General features: G+C 47.8%; 1 protein-coding gene across 4 annotated transcripts in view; it reads left to right on the forward strand.

The window, feature by feature from the left end:
- The window catches only part of EXD3 (exonuclease 3'-5' domain containing 3), a 1,916,540-nt gene that overhangs the window by 586,573 nt on the left and 1,308,941 nt on the right, over positions 1-21,026 (forward strand). For all 4 annotated transcript variants that reach the window (XM_069241413.1, XM_069241412.1, XM_069241414.1 and 1 more), the window contains one exon: positions 6,449-6,610. In XM_069241413.1, coding sequence (XP_069097514.1) covers positions 6,449-6,610 — 162 coding nt within the window. The remainder of the gene's footprint in view (positions 1-6,448; positions 6,611-21,026) is intronic.

The following is a 21,026-nucleotide window of genomic DNA, read 5'->3' on the forward strand; positions in this document are numbered from 1 at the left end:
GGTAGCTGAGAGTCCTGCCATTCCTGTTGACTGTCTATTGGGCAACGACCTGGAGACTTCCGCCTGGAAGGAGGTGGAGCTCAGGTCACACTTGGGGATGTTGGGGTTGCCAGAGTGAGTGTGTGTGACAACTCGGTCCATGACAGCCAGTCAGGGTGATCAGACAAACCTGGAGCTAAAACAGTGGCCCATGTGACTGCCAAGAGAAAGGGCAAGGGACTCGGGAAACCCGCCCCGGAAGTTCCCACTGTCTGGGAGGAGGCTGACCTCGAGGGGGACGCCCCAGCACCTATAGGGCAGCAAGTGGCCGAACTGGGAGACTTACCTGAGCTGACCCATTGGCAGCAAGAAGGGGGTCCCAGCAGGGAGCAGTTCTGCGCAGAGCAGAAGGTGTACCCTACTCTTGTCGGTCTTAGGCAGCAGGCCTAGGACCAGGCAGCTGGTGCTGAGCCCACGGATCACCTGATATATTTGGAGAATGGTCTCCTGTATAGCGAGCCTAAGGCTGCTGAGCCTGGGGCAGCCCGTGTGCTGGCAGTACCCCAGCGCTTCAGAGCCTTCCCACTGGGTGTGGCTCATGATGTGCCTCTGGCAGGTCATTTGGGGCAGGGCAAGACCTTTGACAGACTTGTCCTTCACTTCTACTGACCCCAAATGAGAAAAATTCAGATGCGTTTTGTAGGACCTGTCAGACTTACCAAGCAAGTGGCAAAAGTGGAGGGAAATGTAAAGCCCCCCTCCAACCATTTCCTGTCGCGAGCACCCCTTTCGAGCTGGTGGGCATTGACATAGTAGGGCCTCTGGACCCCAAAACAGCCCTGGGCAACAGGTTCATCCTGGTTGTGGTAGACCATGCTACCCAGTACCCAGAAGCTATCCCTCTGAGGACAGTGACAGCTCCCGTTGTGGCCCGGGCACTGATGGGGATCTTTACCCAAGTGGGTTTCCCCAAGGAGGTGGTATCTGACCGGGATACCAACTTTATGTCCATGTACATAAAGGCCATGTGGAAGGAGTGTGGTGTCAACTACAAGCTCACCACTCCTTATCACCTCAAGAGCAACAGGTTGGTTGAGAGATTAAACTGAACCCTGAAAGGCATGATTGGGTGTGTGTCAGACTCCATGAGGCGGAAGTGGGATGTCCTCTTACCATGCCTTCTGTTTGCTTACTAGGAAGTACCACAGAAGGGGGTTGGCTTTAGCCCCTTTGAGCTGTTGTATGGGCACCCGATCAGAGGACCTTTGAGTCTGGTGAAAGAGGGCTGGGAGCAAGCTCCCAGGAAGCCACCCCAGGATGTATTTAGCTACATGCTGGCCTTCAGAAACCAGACCGCCTGCTTCAGGGAGCTTGCTCAAGAGAACCTAGAGGCAAGCCAGTAGGACGTGAAATGCTGATACGACCAAAATACCACTTTGGTTGAGTTTCAGCCCGGCCAGAAAATGTGAGTCGTGGCCCCAGTAGAGCCGTATGCTCTACTGGACAGGTGGACAGGGCCATTTGAGGTGAAGGAGCGCAAAAGTGACGTCACTTACTTAGTGGACTTGCAGACTCCAAGGAACCCATTGATGTTCCTACATGTGAACCTAAACCCCACTTTGAGACGTCTGTGTTAACCATGCTTCTAGCTACAGATGATAGGGTGGAAGGGGAGAGTGAACCTCTCCCTGACCTCCTGTCTGCCAAAAAGCAGGATGGGTCAGTAGAAGGTGTGGTCCTCTCCTCTTCTCTGACTTTAAAGCAGTAGAGTAACTGTTGCCAGCTACTGGGACAGTTTGTGGCACTGTCCTGATTCACTCCAGGTGTCACCCATCTACGCACGCATTATGTAGACTTTGGGGGCAGCCTGCCTGTGAAACACAAGGTTTACAAATTAGCTGACAGAGTGAAGGCCAGCATCAAGGACGAGGTGTCCAAAATGTTGACTTTAGGGGTGAGTGAGCGCTCCAGCAGCCGTTGGTCCAGCCCAGTGGTTTTGGTACCCAAGGCTGCTGCACCTGGAATCACACCAGAACTCCGGTTCTGTGTGGACTACCGGGTGCTCAATACCATCACCAAGACTGACACCCATCCCCAGAGCAGATGAGCTCATTGACCAGTTGGGGGCTCCCGAGTTCCTCAATACATTTGATTTAACGTCTGTGTATTGGCAGATTGCCCTAACTGATGGGGCCAAAGAGAGGCCGCCGTTCTCAACGCAAGAGGGGCGTTTTCAGTTCTGGGCCATGCTCTTCAGGTTAAAGAATGCCCCTGACACCTTCCAGAGGTTGGTCAATCAGGTCCTGGCTGGGCTTGAAAATTTCAGTGCTGCCTACCTTGGTGACATTGCTGTTTTCATCTCCAGTTGGGAGGATCACTTGCACCACCTCTGGGAGGTGCTGAAGGTGCTGTGAGCTGCAAGCCTCACTATCAAGGCCAGTAAATGCCAGACAGGGCAGGGGTCAGTTGTGTACTGGTGGCGCCCCTACATCTGAAGATCGATGAGATTCAGGCTTGGGCACCACCCAAGACCCAGACAGAGGTGAGATCCTTCTTAGACCTCACCAAGTACTACAGGAGATTTGTCAAGGGGTATGACACCATTGTTGCCCTCTTGAAAGAGTTGACTTCTTAAAGGTAGCTTAGACAGGTGATATGGACTGAGACATGCTAAACTGCGTTTGACACCCTGACAGAGGCCATGTGCATGGCACCTGTGCTGCTGGCTCCTAACGTTTCCAAGGAGTTTGTGGTACAGATAGATGCTTCAGAGCGTGGTGTGGGAGCAGTACTTTCACAGCTGAATGAAGAGGGCCTAGACCAGCCTGCAGTCTTCCCTAGCAGGAGACTACTCCCAGGGAACAGACGTGGAGTGCAATTGAAAGGGAAGCTTTTGTTGTGGTCTGGGCGCTGAAGAATCTAAGACCCTACTTGTTTGGGTCTCACTTCCCGGTTCAGACCGACCACATACCCCATAGATGGTTAATGCAGGTGAGAGGTGAGAACCTAAAACTGTTGAGGTGGTCCACTTCCCTACAAGGGATGGACTTTACAGTGGAACACCCTGCTGGCACAGAACACACCAACGCTGATGGTCTGTCCAGGTTCTTTTGCCTTAGTGAGGAGAACTCTCCAGGGGTTGGGTAATTCCCCCTACTGTCAGCTGGAGGGGACATGTGTTAGACCTGCAACTTTTGGCACATCTCCCCTGTCTTTTCACCTTCTGACCTCCTGTTTTTATGGTATACTGGACTCTGTTTTTGCTGGTTTGTCTCTGCTCACTTTACCTCTGCTAATCAGTGCTAAAGTGCATGTGCTCCCTATATAAATTGTACTGTTAATTGGTTTATCCATAATAGGCATATTTGATTTTCTGGTAAATCCCTAGTAAAGTGCACTAGAGGTACCCAGGGCTGGAAATCAAATGCTACTAGTGGGCCTGCAGCACTGATTGTGCCACCCACATGAAGCCCTGTGACCATGTCTCAGACCTGCCACTGAAGTGTCTGTGTGGGCAGTTTTAAACTGCCAATTCAACCTGTCAAGTGTACCCACTTGCCAGGCCTAAACCTTTCCATTTTGTACATGTGATGCACCCCTAAGGTAGGCCCTAAGTAGCCCCATGGGCAGGGTGCAGTGTATGTTAAAGGTAGGTCATGTACCAATCTGTTTTACATGTCCTAACAGTGAAATACTGCTAAATTCAGTCTTCACTGTAGCAAGGCCTATCTCACTCATAGGTTAACATGGGGGCTGCCTTTAAATAACCTTAAAGTGCAGATTCCCTTTGAAAGCAAATAGAAATTTGGAGTTTGGGGTCTCTGAACTCACAACTTAAAAATACATCTTGTAGGGAAGTTTGTTTTTTGATTTAGTTTGAAAATGCCACTTTTAGAAAGTAGGCCTTTTCTTGCTTAAAATATTCTGTGACTCTGCCTGTTTGTGGATTGCCTGTCTGGGTCAGTTTGATAGTTGGGCTGTTTGTGAATCTCCTCTAGACAGTAGACAAAGGGAGCTGGGCTGTAGCCTGCATATCCTGATGAGCCATCTGTGCTAGAGTGGAGGGAGGAATGGTCACTTACACCTGAATGGGCTGTGCCTGCCCTCTGACAATGCAAACTCCAACCCCCTGGTGTGTGTCTGGGGCGTGGCCTGGACAAAGCAGGATCTTGTGAACAACAGAGACTTTCCTTTGATGTATGCCTACTTCAAAAGCAGAAAGGGGTACAAGTATTGGACCCAAAACCCCTGAAAATCAGATCACTCATGGAACCAAGAGGAACCTCTGCCATGGAGAAGAGCTGAAGAGCTGAGGAGGTGTGCTGCCCCTGCCTGTGCTGTGTTGGGCTATCCTGCAGTTGCTGCTTCTGCCTATAAAAATGGACAAAGACTGGACTTTGTGGTATATACCTGCTTGTGAAGAATCTCCAAGGACTTGAACTGAGCTTGCCTCCTGTTTTGAAGTCTCAGGGCCATCAAAGATTTCCTCTGCTAACATCTGGACTCTCTGCTGAGACTCCTGCCCTGCCAAGTGGTGTCCTATCCAGTCCCGGAGCCCTTGAAAGGTGAAGTTGGCAGATGAGAGCTGAAAATCCACACAGAGAACACTGTGCAGGGAAAGTTTTGATGCACCATCTGCAATGCAGCCGATAAATGATGCGCCGCCGGCCTTGCGGCTAATATCGGCACGCCACCTGCATCGCAGCTGAGTATCGACGCATTGCGGCATGAGAAACAACGCGCAACACCTGCTTGCGACTGCTGATAACGACGCAAACCCCACACAGCACGGTTTTCTAACACTGTGCGGCAGGATTTTCCACGCATCGTCCCTGGGCGTCAAAGTCAACCCGACACTGTGTGGATCCAATGTGCCCCATCTGGAAATTGAGGCATCATTCTCCTGCAAGGAAGAAGAAACGATCCATCGCCGACCTGACCAGCGAACAAAACGACGCACAGCCTCCCATGTGAGGAAGGAATTGACGCATCCCTGCCCTTTCCAACGCACGCTTTATTTTTTACTCTAACCAGGTACTTTGTGCAAAATCATAGTTTCCATTGTTTTCAATAGAGTAAGACTCTTATTCTTTTGAAAATTCATATTCTAACTTGTTTATGTTGGATTTCTGTTATGTTTTTGTTTGATTTAGATAAATATTACATATTTTTCTAAACTGGTGTGCTGTCCATTTTGTAGTGTTTTCACTGTACTACTGTGTGTGTTGGTACAAATACTTTACGCATTGCTTCTGAGCTAAGCCAGCTTGCTCGTGCAAAGCTACCAAGGGGGAAAGTGGGGAATAACCAGGTGTGTTTCTCCTTTGCCCTGACAAGAGTGAGGGTCCTTACTTGGACAGGGGGGTAACCTGACTGCCATCCAAAGACCCCATTCCTAACCTCAAGTATATTCTACAATGCTCCATGTAGCATCGTAGACATTTGTTAGTTATGTTCCTGTACAGATTAGCAAACCATGTGCGAAGGCAGCCCACACACACTCTGCAAACGGTACACCCACTAAGATACATCTTGGCTTGATGCACAGTCAGGTTAATATATTATAAGGTGGCCCTAATGCAAGTCTAGCATTTTGTGTGCTGGCAAAAAAACATCTGTCCTTTGGGTTCTGCCTGCTACTCACACTTCTGGGTACCGGTGCTATTGCACCTGTTGCACCCCGATTGCAAGTGCTTTTGGATGGCCGTGGACGCTCATAAAACTTTAGAACGTTGTTAGGTTCCATTTTTATTAATTTTTGTTCTCATTTCGTCGTTCTCAGTACTTTAAGTATGGGACTTCACTGTTAAGCCAGTCCTGGTTCAGAAGCCACTTGAGCCCATGACATCTAGTGACATTAAACTGGTAACATTTAGAACCAGTTAACCCTTTGTAGTTACAGAAGCCAGGGAGATTAGTGAGCTGCAATTTCCAACCCCATACAGTTTTTCTAAGAGACAAGATACCCTTCCCACTTATCACTCCTTGCTGAATGTTGATGTTTGATAAGAGAATGCCCCCAATATGAATATTGGCAAAGTCTCCATATTGATTTATATCCTTTCACCGTCTCCTGACTTTGCTGGGATGCAGGAGTATACATTAGTAACACACTAATGTGGCTTTCGTACTTGTACTCCGGTAGTCTGACTTTATGCTTGGTTTGCATATGTCTGTGATTTTGGTATGGGTGGAAGTGAAAAGCAGCTGTAGTCTAGGAAAGTGAGAGTTGTACCGACGTATAATATTCTTTGTACACCTGTGCTTCTCTACAATTTGTCTGCTGCCTGCACTCTGTCCAAATAAATATCTTTGTACTATTGAAATGTATCATTATTTTTTATAGCTTCCTTGACCACCCTCTGTTTCTGCACCGTTTCCTTGTGTCCAAGTGGTATAATGCATTTTTGGGTTGTTTTTCATACATGGTCTGTTATCTTTAATATTGACCTTGTCTTTTTATTCCTAGACTGGGCTGAAGAAGCTGCAGGCCCGTGTGTTTGGGCTGATATTGGCGGGGCAAACAACTGCTGTTGATCCGCTCATCGAGATTTTCCATCTAAAGAAGGCAGATCGTGACTTTTTATTGGGTCATGTTAGTAACATTTACCTCAGTGGCAAGTACAAAGAGGTGAGTGCTTGTGGACGGAGTGGCAGTACTCATGGGGGCTAGGAGTGAATCCTGATGTATATTCATTAGCCTCACCTGATGAATGATGGTCCTTCCCTAGAAATGCACTCATGGTATGGTGCACAGTCGAACTGTTATGTAGATTTGGAGTGCGCACTATCACCCTGGAGGTTATCCTGGCGCTGAGCAGATGTGAATCTAGCTATATCTATGACCGAGTGGGACTACGTCATAAAAACAAAGTCTTCCACTTCTTGTGGAATTTAAGAAGTGAGGAGAGTCTTATGTGTAGCAACAGGTAATTCGACGGTGTACAAGTGATGTAGGAGAAAGCTCGACTTTTCATTTGCATGGGATTCGTGCAGGCAGAGTCCGTATGAGTGGACATATCTGGAAGGTTTGTCGAAGCAGATGCCATTGTTGTTGTATGCTGAGCCAGTTTTATGTAGTGCTTTAAAAGTCTGGGTGAGGAGTTTGAATTGTGCTAGTTTGTGAATGGAGCGCCAGTGGAGTTCCTTCAGGTGTGGTATGATGGGAGTCCAGCATGGGAGGTTGACAGAGATTCTGGCTACCAAGTTCTGAATGGTCTGCAGCTTTCTGGTGGGTTTTTGTTGATCCCAGCATAGAGGGCATTTCCATAATCCAGTTTGCTTGTGACCAGGGCGTGTGAGATAGTTTTCCAGATGTTGATTGGGAGCCATTTGAATAGCTTCATCACAGTGCTTAATTTGTAAATCAAAAGGTGCCGGTGCCCAAAGCCCTTCTCTTAAACACGCGCCTGCTGCAATTAAATGTGTGAACACGGAATACTAAGGCAGCGTAATCCTGAAGCCATCTCGGGCCCCTTCTAACCATATAAAGCCACTCCGTGCCCCTTCAGCTCACTCTTGCATCTTTCTACTTTCTTCCTTTGAGATGCATTGTAATTTTAACTTTCTTCCGTCTGTCCCATTTGTGTCTTTTGCTCTCAGCAAATGCATGAGGCAGAAGAGTAAGCCCCGGCCCTCAAAAATAAGTGCTGGTGCTCAGCACCGGAAACAAGCACAAATTAGGCACTGCTTCATCAGCATCTAAAGGTATGGAATCATGAGATGGTTTTAGTATTGACTTTGGTGGTCAGGTAGAGTTTGCTGTTGATGATGATCCTGAGGTTCTTGGCATGGGCAGGGGGGGGGGGTGGATGTCAGCCCTAGCTCTATTGGCAACCAAGTTGCGTCCCATGGTAAAGTGCTCTTCCCGAAGATCATGATTTCCGTCTTGTTGATGTTCATCTATAGACATGTGATCTTCATCCACTGGGCTATTTCAGTCATGCAGGCATTGAACTTGATCTGGGTAATGGGCGTCTTGTCCTTGAGGGAGTGAACGAGTTGTGTGCTATCTGCATCGGACAGGACAGAAACAGGGTGGGAGCACACTGCCTTGACATCCCTGCACCCAGTTCACTTAGATGCATTCTAGTAAATGCAGTGCATGGTAACACTTAATTCCATTAAACAATCTTTCATTTTCACCATGGTTGGTGCAGCCAGGGCTGAGTATCTCTAAATTTAAGCTCAACTTTCTAGATCGTTGTCCTTTATCAGTGGAGAGTAACACACAGTGAAAGGTGATGGAACTACTACTCACCAGTCTTTTCAGGTCACAGTACCACTCCTGGAGCACAGATACATCACACAGAGCTAGTCTTGTTTGGCATAGGAGAGGACATGTTTGCTGTGTGAGTGGATATTTTGGGCTAGAAGGATTATGTATGCATTGAAGAGGGTCAGGCTCAGGGAGCATCCTTACAGAACTCCACACATGAGGTTGCAGGCGTCCAAAGTGTAAGGTGCCAGACTGACTGAGTCCTTGTGTCAAATGCTGTGTAGAGGTACAGTAGGTCAAGGGCCGCCATGTCTCTTCTGTCCAGAATCATGCAGATGACATCCGTGGTGGCAATAAGGGCAGTTTATGTGCTGTGGTTGGGTCTGAAACCAGACTAAATGGTGTGATGGAGTTGGTGGTTGAGATATTTGATGAGGTGTCTTGTTAATTATTTTCTCCAAGGCCTTGGCTGAGAATGGTAGCAGGTCTGTAGGTGGCAAGCATTGAAGGGTCTGCAGTGGGTTTCTTCAGTAATAGGAGGATAGTTGCATGTTTCCAAGCATCTGGGAGGGTTGCAGAAGAGGTGGGGGCATTCAGAATATGTGTGACCATGCTGCTGATGATTTGCAGTCCTCTGGAGTAGGCGTTGTAGGGAAAGTGGTCTGATGAGGCCCCTGAGTGGATGGACTTTGTGGTGACACCTGTTTCTTCTTGGGTGATGACGGCTTATGTGGTTAGCATTGTTTTTTTTGGGATAAGATCAAGAGGTGTTTGGTGAGGTCTGTTGGGTACAGTTGTAAGATGAAGTTGCTGTAAATGGTGGTAGTTTTGTTGCAGAAGAATTGATAGAGATTGTTGCAGAGGTCGTGTGAGGTTGAGATTGAGTTGGAGACAGCCAATGGTGAATTGAAATCTTTCACAATGGTGAAGATCTCTTTGCCTTTGTTGGTGTGGGCATTGATGCAGTCAGTGGGTGTTGAGAGTGGTGTTCCAGTCCTTGTCGGTAATGCAGTTGTAGTTTTGGCGGGCTGGGCTGTGTGCATTGGACTGGGATAAGGATGCTGAATTTCACAAGGGTGTGGTCTGGCCAGAGAACTGGTGTCGGCTCATTGACTCTGATGCTGTCAAAGTTTAAAAAAGAGGCTAAAAGGTGTCCAGCGACGTGGGTAGGTCCCTTTACTCGTTGAGTGAGGCCCAGTCTTCCAAGTTCTTTAATGAATGCTTGAGTTGAGGTTGGTGTAGTCCTCCAGGTGAAGTTCAAGACTCCAAGTAGGAGGGCATTTCTAGCACCGCAGGCGAGTGGTGCAAAGAAGTGCATGATGGTGTCAGTGATGTTGGTGCATGGTCCTGGTGGTCTGTAGATGAGTGCCACTTACGTTAAATTTGATGTGGAACTTGAACATCAGCTGTTCCATGTTGAAAGATGATGTGTCCTTGGATGTGGTGCAGTTGGTTGTGTTCTTCTGGGTAATGGCGACTCTGCCTCTAAGCTTGTGAAGTCTGTCTTGCTTGACAATCTTGTAGCCAGGGTGATGTCTGTGGCTATATCAGATGCCAATGCAGGGTCCAGCCAGGTTTCTGTGAGTAAAAGTAGGTTACGGGCATTGTCCCAAATCTCAATGGTGTGTTTGAGTGAGCGGTGTTGAGGCGCATGCATTCAAGTGTGGAGTGTTGTGTGTGTGTGTGATTGCAGGACAGAGTGTGTGTGACAGAGTGGGATGTTAAGTGCTGTTGGTGCAGTGACTGTTTTTGTGTGGGTAAGTGCATGAAAACGTGCAGGAAGAGGAGGAGAATGGTCCCTCAGTGTTGTGCAGTGTGACAAGGCAGCAGTGTGTGCAGCGGTAGCCGAGTTGAGGGTGTAGAGGGTTACAAAGTGGTAGCAACAGGAAGGAGAAGGACCTGGGTTCCTGGTGCTGGGCATGGTCTGAATGTGGATTGGCGCAGATGGGCTTGCTCCTACAGTCCCACTACACATGTCCTTACTGTCGCAGCCATTAAGTTGATCCTGAGTAGGGACAGGAGTGATGCCACTTCCTGTGCAGATGGATGATGGGCTATCCAGTGATGTCGTCTGCAGATTGCTTCATGGAAGACACTGTGCTATTCCAGACGAATATGGAGAGATTGTTGAGAAGTCAGAATGAGTTTTCCTTTATGGCATTCACTTTATGGGTTGTGTCGGAGACTTTTTCAGCCTTATGGGTTCTGGCCCAGGTAAAGATTAGTATTTCTTCTGATGTTCACTGTCATTCGAAGTGCCCTTCCGGTTTTACATGAGCACATTTTGTGCAGTGTTTCTTCCATCCTGCATGCTGAGTCACTCTCTGAAGTGCGATTGAACTGAGGGAATCAGTTTGATGTGCAAGTGTATATCAATCTTTTCCTACAGTTAGATCTCTTACTGGCATTAAAGTGGGTGCCGTTCATTTGCTTTCATGCATGGGGTCTAAGCATGGGTGCAAATTCGACCTGAACCTTGGAGGGGGGGGGGGTGGGAATGTGGGGTAAGTAGTCACTAAGAGGTCAACCAAAGGAGGCAGAGCTAACACTTCGAACAATAGAATGGAGCTATCTTTTTAGCTGATACAAGACAATATAGTGATAAATTGTGCATGTTTAATCAAATTACTCAAACCTGATGTGATTACAACAATTAGTTGTTTTGATATTGTTTATAGGCTATTAGTAGATCTTTAAAAAGCAGCTTCTACAGACTTCAGGACAAGGCACTTTATAACTAGTTTTTTCCATGTTATTTCAAGACAACCACTCTTTTTGTCATTTCTCTGAAAATTTCTTCTATGCAATGACAATAGCCTGATTAAGTATTTTTCTCCAGTACTGGATCATTCATAGATTCACATGCTTGAATCATTCCCCATCGTTAAAGTGGGAGTCCCATGGTATCATCATAGAGCAGTATCGAGAAATTATACTTATAAAACAGTGTTAAAGTTTGTTCTTTTTTACAGCTTATTCACTTCATTTGAAAAGATCTCAACTCAAGCCAATCAGGTGACCGCACCTTTAAGAACCCTCACCATAGAAGCTCCAGTCTCTCAGATTTTCGAATGCATGTTGTATAAAGGGAGTCTCCCTGAGCTCTGCTCAGTTTCTTCATTCCAGCTTCTGCAAAGCATCAAAATGTCTGATACGCCAAATAATGGACTCTCTAGATCCTGCAAATCTTGTGGGAAAAAGAGACTACATGTGGATGACCCGCATAAAGATTGCCTCTACTGCCTTCATCCTCAGCACAAAGTGAATGATTGTAAGGTATGTCACACCTATTCATTAAACACACTGAAAGACAGAGATTTGAGACTTCTTTTTTGGTTCTAAAAGTTCAAGTAACAGAAACATACATCTTCAGTTGAGGAGAGTGACACCTTGGCTAAGTCTTGCAAGAGGGAAATGGCCCAGGACCAAGGGACCTCTGAAGAAGGCCCAAAAGACTTCCCATCATGGGTCTCTGAAAGATATTCAAAAAAGATGAGAAAACATCAAAAATCTCCTCAAAAACTGCTTCCCCTGAGCCTGCTACAGCAACTACTAAGTCTTCAGACCGTCCGCATACTTCCTCAGGACCATCGACAACGAGGACAAAGATCCATGCAAAGGCACCATTGACGATCGTCACTGTTGATGATGCTGTAGTTGAGACCACTGCAGTGATGGTTATCACTGTCTCGTCGACGAGACCCTCAACAACAATGACGACTTCAGCTGTTGACACTCTAATCCCGTTGATGAAAATCTCCTTGTCAACGAAGACTCTGACGATGACACCAACCTTCAACAAGGCCACTGTGGACGCTGAGACCATTGTCGGCACCACCATCGATGACCATGCCATCTACCCATAGCTATATTTCCTCGTCAACGACATCGTGTACAATGGTAAAGGTTACACACACCTTCTTAAGGTCTCAAGACACCTTCCCCAGCAAGGTTTTGCCATATCCTCCTAGACACCTACTTGATTTGGAGGATTCAGAGGTTCGTTTGGCACAGCACGTAGCCCATCTGAGCTCCAGGTGAAGTATCAGGATGAGGACGAAGAAGGGGAAGAAGAAACATATTATGGCCACTATTACAATCTGCAAGGCCAAACTGAGGTATGCAAAATACTGTCATGATTATCCCGACCATCACAGTGATAATCAAGTACCTCTCACACTGGTGCAACACTTACAAGCTATGCTACAGGACTATCGTAGAAGGTTTCGATAACCTTCACCAGATCCACCATCTCCACCACCATCGGTTCCTGAGACGCCAAGGCCTATTCCTCCTCCAGTGACACCAAGAATGACAGCGGCCTCCAAAATTGCAGCACCACCAAGGGATGATCCATCCTCATCTGAAAATGACAGGGAAGAGGGTGAGATCAAGAGACACATCCACCCCTTGATGAGTGGGACGACAACGTGCTCCCTACTCCGTCACCATTCCCCTCCTGAGGACATAGGGGGCTTTCTTAATTTGAGGGAAAGAGCTGCAGCGAGGTTTGACTTGCATGTTTCAATGAAGCAGTCAGATTGCTTTATTTACGACTTCAAGGAACAGGCGCAAAAGTCTATTAGTGCTATCCCATTAATCATATTTGGGATTAAACTGATGCGCAATCCAACAACTGTGGCAGCAGTAGCTCAGCACTTCGACAAGAAATACAAGGCCTCTGAGGGCTTCCCCGGTTGCCTAAGAGGGCATCCTAAAGTGGATTTGGTGGTATTGCTAATGGCGCAACAGCACTCAAAGAATCCTTCTTCCCCGGTTTCTGCTCCACCTGACAGAGAGAGCAGGTGCCAAGATAACATATTAAAGCGCTTCTCCACTATGTCTGCCTTCACAATTTTTACGGCCAATTCTTTAGCCATCGTAGGGTGTTATGATAGGCAGATGTGGTCAGAAATCGGCACCCCGATGGGTCTAGTGCCTAAAGACGGGAAGTTGGAAGCACAGATAATATGCAAGAAGAATAAAGCAGATGCTCTGAAATAATTGACTGTGAGATGGATATTGCTTCCACTGGCTTCCCACAATTGGCAGGAGCAGCTGTTTTACTGAGGCAAGGCTGGCTAAAATATACATCGTTTAGGCCAGAAGTACAATCAGAAATACTCAACATGGCATATGATGGAGAGAGACTATAATGGGAAACACATCGATGATTCCCTAGTCGCCTTAAAAACTGATACAGACACTTCAAAATCACTGGTCACCTTGCAATTCTGTGAATCTCCTTTTCGAGAACCACGTGGTAGAGGTTTTTATACCTCTAGAGGAGGTTTCCAGTGTTACCATCAATACCTCCTCTTTCAATCTTAGTATAGGACTACCTACCAACAGCAGCTGTACTGTCCACCACCATCAGCGGCCTACACAAAGCAGACAGTGTGACTTGAACAGCCCACCGAGTCCAGTGATGTCACCCGTAAACAGTGACCTCGACCAGGTTCCATCTACCATCACATTACCTCACCCCGTGGGTTTGAAGATCTCGAACCATCTTCACCAATGGCGGAAATAACTACAGACAAGTGGGTTCTAGAGCTGGTCAACTATGGTAATACCCTAGAGTATATACAGAGACAGCCAAATCTACCACCAAAAGGTGCGCACCCCCCTCATCTTCACATACTGCAGAAAGAGGCCCTAATCATGCTTGCCAAGGGAGTGATCGAGCCGATACCCTTCAACCAGAGGGGCACAGGTTTCTACCACCTCAGAAAGCTCAACAAATTTCTAAGGAAGTAGTCGTTCCGCATGGTCACTCTAACAGACATCCTGCATCTCCTGAACCATGGGAATTATGGTTCTCATTATGACAATGGCGGTAAATGCTGCCTACCACCAAGGCGACGACCGCCAAAAGATCGTTGCTGTGGCTACCTACCGTCCACCATATTATGACTGTAGCCTGAATTCCGCCAGAAGGCTGGTGGAATTCTGGCTACGGTCATGGCAGCAGACGGCAGTAAGGTAGCGCTGCTGCCAGCAGCAGCGCCACGCCAGAAGAACACCGCCGACATGATACGGCCTGGCGGTGTTCCGCTGGCGGACACTGCTGCTGGCAGCAGCGCTGCGTCCCATCTCCTGCCGGAGGTAAGTCGGGTGCTCCGACAGAAGAGGGGAGGGTGGGGGTGTTGGGTGGGTGGGGGTGTGTGTGGGGGTGTGTGTTTGTGTCTTTGTGCGTGCATGCGTGTGTGGGACGTGTGTGCTTGTATGTATGTCAGTGTGTGTGGGGGTGCATGGATGTATGCATGCAGGGGTGAATGTGGGTATGCATGTATGTATGCATGTTTTGCCGTGTGTGTATGTGTTAATGTTAGGTGGGGCAGAAAGGGGAGGAAAAGGACAACGGGGTGGGGGAGATCCCTATCAGTGCCAGGGAAGGAATTCCCTGGCACTGATAGTGCCTACCGCCATGGTTTTCGTGGCTGTACAAGACCCACAGAAACCATCGCGGTGGGCGGTGTCATATTGCCGTGGGCGGCCTAGTGACGGCCGCCGGGCTGGAGTCGGTGTGTTACATTGGAGGTTTGCCAAACCGCCAATGTCATAATATGGTGGTATGTACCGCCAGCCTGTTTGCGGTACTACCGCCACTATTGCACCTATGACAAGGTCCTAATGAGGGCCTATATGACGACTCAACTTGCAGGATGTATTTTTTCACATTCCCATACATCCCAAGCATCACAAATACCTTTGCTTCACCTTAGCTGGAACCCATTACCAGTTCAAAGTCCTTCCATTGGGCCAAAATCAGCCCCTCACATTTTCACCAAATGCCTGGTCCCCAGTTGTAGCCATCCCCAGGAAATAAAGTCACCAGATATCCCACTACCTACCACTGCTAGTTTGTGGCTTATCTTCCTGAGTGGCAAGTCCAGGATATTCAGGCTATGATGGCGATGTTTCAGCCTCTATCCTGGGTTTCGGTGATACTGACTCTGAGTCTGCTGGACCTCATGGCCTCCTGTAATCTTGCTTGTGACACATGCCTGCTGGCATATGCCAGCTCTGAAGTGGGACCTGATGTTCCAGTAAGCGCAGCATCCAGGCAATCTCTCCAACATGATCCAAATCTTGGAGGACACTGCAAAAGATCTATCATAATGGTTAATGGACCATGTTTAGGTCAGTGCAGACCCTTCTCATTTCCCCAACCAAATCTGACCGCAGTGACAGATGTGTCACTTCTATGATGGGGCACCAGCTGGGAAGAGTGGAGATTTGAGCCTTCTGTTCTCCGTTAGAATCCAGACTACACATCAGCCTTTCGAAACTTAGAGAGATCAGGTTGGCATTGAAAGCCTTTCTACCTTCATTAAGGGAAGGCTAGTGCAGGTGCTCACGGACAACACCGCTGCCATGTGATACTGCAACAGACAAGGCGAGGTAGAATCGTGCACCCTTTGTCAAGAGGCCTTGCGCCTCTGGACGTGGCTGACATGCTGGAGCATATCCCTGGGGACTCAACGTCTGGCGGGCTCTCTGAACGTCATGGTGGACAAACTCAGCCAAAGATGCCTAGAGGATCACAAATGGAGTCTCCATCTGGAGATGGCGGAAGGCCTCTATCAGCAGGTGAACGAACTTCGGTTAGATCTGTTTGCCACCACCGAGAACATGCAGTGTCTGCAGTTTTGCATGTGGGAGTTTCCAAGGCGGCTCTTGCTTGGAGACAATTTTCATCTCAAGTGGAGCACAGGCCTCCTGTACGCCTTTCTGTCCATACCTTACCTGTCCTGAGTTCTCAAGAAGATCAGGAACGATCAGGCACAAGTCATCATCATGGCTCCGGACTGGGCTCAGAGTTGGTAGTTCCAACTGTTGAGCATGGCCATCGGTCCTCCGATCAGGCTGCCCCTTCAGGAGGATCTTCTGTCGCAACCACAGGGGAGGGTTCGCCACCAGAAACCTGTCAACTCTCGGCCTTCATTTGTGGGGTTTGAGCAGCGATAATTGAAAGTTTTCCTTCTTCCGCCCGAGGTCTGTGATGTTATCTTGACAGCTCGGCATCCCTCCACCAAGATGGTATACTCCGGTCGCTGGAATACATTTGTGGTATAGTGTGCTGAGAAACAGATTAATCCCTTATATGCTCCCCTTTCCCAGATTCTTTTGTTTATCCTTACCCTGGCCCAGCAGGGCGCCGCACTGGGCGCTTTTAAGGGTTATTTATCTGTCATCTCTTTCCTGCGGTTGCCAGATCAAGGTATACAGCACGTTTCTTCCAGCTCTCATTGTTCTGCCTCATTGGGACCTTAACTTGGTTATTACTTTCTTAATGTTCACTCCCTTTAAGCAGTTTAATTCTTGTCCTCTTAGGCTCATCATAGACAGCCTATTTGGTGTCCGTTTCATCTGCCCAGAAAGTCAGTGAGCTAAAAGGACTGTGTTAGCAGCCTCCATACATCTTGTTTTTCCCCAACAAACTGGCACTTCGAATTTGAGCATCCGTCTTGCCAAAAGAAGTCACTGCGTTCCACAGAGGCCAGTTCATCACTTTGCCTACCCTCTAGGCTCCGCCTCATCCCTCTAAAGAAGAGGAGAGACTCCACCACCTGGATCCAAAAAGAGTGTTATTCTACCTTGACCACACAAAAGCGTTCAGGTTGGACGATCAACTCTTCATGGGTCTATTGGGCCATGAAAGGGAAGGCCATGCAGAATTGGGCCATCTCCTGATGGATCATGCTCTGCTTTAAGATCTGCTAAGCATTGGCCAAGAAGCAGCCCCCTGAGGGCTTGCATGTTAAGCCCACTAAAGGAAAGGCTGCAACCACAGCATTAGGATGCAGAGTCTTGGTCCTGGACATCTGCCAGGCAGCAACATGGGCATCTCTGCACATGTTTACCTAGCACTACTACCTGGTCAGGTTCGTTGGCACAGGCACTTTGCCTGTTTGGTCCTTGTAGGAAGTTGGCTCTGTATGTGCTATTTCAAAGTAAGGAATAGCATGCACAGAGTCCAAGGGTTCCCCTTAGAGGTAAAATAGTGGTAAAAATAGATAATACTAATGCTCTATTTTGTGGTAGTGTGGTCGAGCAGTAGGCTTATCCAAGGAGTAGTGTTAAACATTTGTTGTACATACACATAGACAATAAATGAGGTACACACACTCAGAGACAAATCCAGCCAATAGGTTTTTGTATAGAAAAATATCAACCCCAAAGTCACCACACCAGCAGCTCAGGGCCGGTCAGGTGCAGAGTTCAAAGTGGTGCCCAAAACACATAGGCTAGAATGGAGAGAAGGGGGTGCCCCGGTTCCGGTCTGCTTGCAGGTAAGTACCCGCGTCTTCGGAGGGCAGACCAGGGGGGTTTTGTAAGGCACCGGGGGAGACCATCAGGCTTTTAGGGCCTGAGACTTCACAGGCTCCATTACCCACACAATTTGTCCAGGCTAAAACTCAACCAGGGGTTGTCTTCTGGTCATATCAGAGCTTCATAACCTCCTGGCTGGCTTCCAGATTATTCTTCGCCTTCTTCCAGAAGCACTGCACCTGGATACAAAAGGCCAGCATATAGCATATAGGTAACCAAATCCTGAGGAGCTTTCTTGGGAGCTTGCGCTCAACCCTTCTTTACCAGGCTGAAAGGCCCCCTGACAGGGTGACCTTACAGGAGTTGAAAGAAACTGAATTCAAGTACCTTCTGCATTATCTCTCTTTAAGCAAACAGACATTGCAAGAGGACACATCCCATTTTCACCTTAATGGCTTCGATAGGCCCATGATCATACATTTGAGGGTCTTGTTGAACCTTTCAGAAAGCCGATTGGGTTGGGGATGATAGAGTGTGGCAAATCGGTATGTTCTCTTCCAGGGGGTCCTCATCAATAGTCATTAGCTTTGAATAGTCCCACGTGCGGGGACCCTGAAGCACTTCTTACATATTATTTATTTATATATATATATATATATATATATATATATATATATATATATATATAGAGAGAGAGATAAACATTATACACATTAACATGCACATACATACTTTGCTTTTTGCGAAGTGTTCTTCCTGTGGGATGAAGGCGGCTCAGACTGACACTCATTCAGTTTGCATTGTCTGCCTGTCCAGAGTCCACCCGTCCTGACACCTATCCTCACTGCCAGATGCAGTCCAAGAAATACCCACAAGGAAAGCGAGATCAGGCTTCATAGAATCCAGGAGAGAGAGAATCATCCACACGAGCCCCTGTGGAACACCAGTCTTCTCCAAAGAGCCCTTCTCTCATCCAAAAGGACCCCGCAGAGGAAGATCTCATGAAATCGCCCAGAAACAAGATCCTGGTCAAGGAACAGAGGTATGACGTTGAGGAAGATACTAGTATGTTTGCAGTCGACATCTAGGATGCCCGTTGAAGAGGAGTTCAACTCATTACTCGGCATTGGAACACACCCAAGCACTCGTCAAGAGTCGCATCGCCAACTAGAAGGCACCATCAGTCGACATCGAGACACGACTCGGTGCCAAGACATCCTTCTCCGTCAAGGGCAGCACTGACAGCCAGACGTCATTCATCGATGTCGAAGACACACAGCACATTAGCGAAACACACATCACCGTTGAAACAATCTGCAAAACATTCATCGACATCTAAGCCATCGAGGCCTAAAGAAAAAGTCCGCACAACATCAAAAGAAAAGAGTTCAGGTCATGTGGAGCTCCTGTCATGCTCCGTGACCAGTTTGTGCCTGGGACAGATGGCAGGTTGCCGGGCCGGTGAGCCGAGGCGATGCGTGGTGTGAGGGGGGAGCAGTCGAGCAGGCAGCAATGACCTGGGTGAGGTGTCAACGTCCTGGAGTGGCAGTTGAGGAGCCCGGTGGAAGAAGGAGAGAAGAGTAAGGAACGGCAGCACTATGCTGTTTGGCGACAGCGGTAGGCGGTAAGGAGGGAGTAGCGCCCGGTGTTAAATGCCGCCGGAAAAGAAAAAAAGAAAAAACGCCGCTGAAACCTTGCGGAAAGCACACAGCCTACACGTTACCTCCACGGCCTGTAGCAGCGTCTTGAAGCGGGCATTCAAGCCCAGCTCTGAGGAGGCACCATTCAATTTGTTTTTCGTTGGGGAGGTCCTTTTCCCCCCTTCTCAGGAGCAGCGTGAGCTCAAGCAAAAGGGCGCTGATGGCGATAAGTGACAACGAGCGAATGCAGCAGGTAACAGGTAGCAAGCAGTGAAACGAGAAAAAACGGTTATTACATCGGGTGAAAGACAGCATATTGGGAATTAAAAAAAAAAAAAAAAAGTACTTGGGAAAATACTTTTTATGCCTCTAGGATCTTATGACTAGGGTTTTTCTGTATCAAAGGTTGCTGCTGGTATTTGCGAGTACTAGGGCAGCTCAAGGGGGTACTGAGATAACATAGGGCAAGGACAGCCCTTAGGTGTAAGTACTTACGAACAATTACATCAGCCCCTGTTTCTGCGAGGCTAGCTTCTACAATTGGTACAAAAGAAATTATTATTGTGCCTGCAGATATTAGAGCTCCTAGTTTCCTGACAAACTACATTACTACCTCCTTCTAAGGCTCAAGGATCGTATAAGGACCATATATAGGACGTGTGGCAACCCGGGTTCTGCTCTAGGAAGCTCTCGAGGTAAAGCAAGAGCTCAGGGGAGTAGCGGAAGCGGTCTTTGTAGCACAGATGCGGCCTGTTGCATCCTGGCTCTCCTTCGGCCTCTCTCTACTCTTCTATATCCAGACAGTGTGAAACACATTACTAGTGATGCTTCCTCCAGGACCCGTGCAGTGGCTAGATCTTTGACAATAAGTAAAACAAAAGGTTTGATAACGTTATCTACAGGGGGCAAAAAATGGGATCAAAGACGGACCACGCCAACCGTGTGGAAGGTTCACAGGATGGACCAAATCCCACCATGACATCTACGGCACCCCAACTATCTTCTTCAATAAGGTCTTGTACCAGTCATCAAGAAGCACAAAAGACCTGATTATCCCCTAGTCCGACCTCGCTGTCACCATCGCAAGGCCCACCACAGACCTAATGAGGGAAGAGTACTCTTGTCTCTCTCTCAGTAGTGGGACGAGACTCTCCTCGGTAAATTTCGACATCCCCTTACTCCCTCGCTTATGGAGGCTCTGTCCTTTTGGAAAACCCTCTTATCCCTTATTTTCAATATTTAACTATAAGGGGACTGAGAGAGAAAGAAGAGTTCCTTCGCAATCGAGAATGTATTAGACGATCAGCCTTCCAACAATATGGCGGCTCCAACTGCCTCAGTCATCTTAGGCTCAATTGATCCTTCTCCTCTGGCTCTATACCTGCCACTTATGTGGGATGAGGGGGGGTGCGACAATCCCACTTCACATCCAGGTCTCCTATGTCAACCATCATTAACTACGCCGACCACATCGGCCAATCCCACGGTCAAGGCCATGCTGAACCTTATCTTAAGGGAGCTATGTGATCTAAAACTAACCCAGGAACAGGCTCCTAAAAAAATTAATGATCAGCTAGCTCAACTTAATACCAACATATCGTATTTGACGTGTCAAATCTCCCAAGTGGAGCAAAGAGTCTACGACCTTGAAGATGCCTATCATGGACCAACAAAAGCCAGACTCAGTCTGAACTCGAGGAGCTGCAATTTAAATTGGACGATATTGAAAATAGATCCAGATGCTCTAATCTGAGATTTGTCAGAATTCCCGAAGAAATAGAGACTGCATCCTCGGCTACAAGTGATAATAGATTTGGTTCACAGTCATATTCTCCTCGACAAGACCATGGCTCACTCATATCTGACCGTCATGTGGACTGATAGAATTCCAGCAGCAAGGCCTCAGAGTT

This window comes from Pleurodeles waltl, chromosome 6 (genome assembly GCF_031143425.1).
Source record: "Pleurodeles waltl isolate 20211129_DDA chromosome 6, aPleWal1.hap1.20221129, whole genome shotgun sequence".
In the NCBI taxonomy this organism is placed as follows: Eukaryota; Metazoa; Chordata; class Amphibia; order Caudata; family Salamandridae; genus Pleurodeles; species Pleurodeles waltl.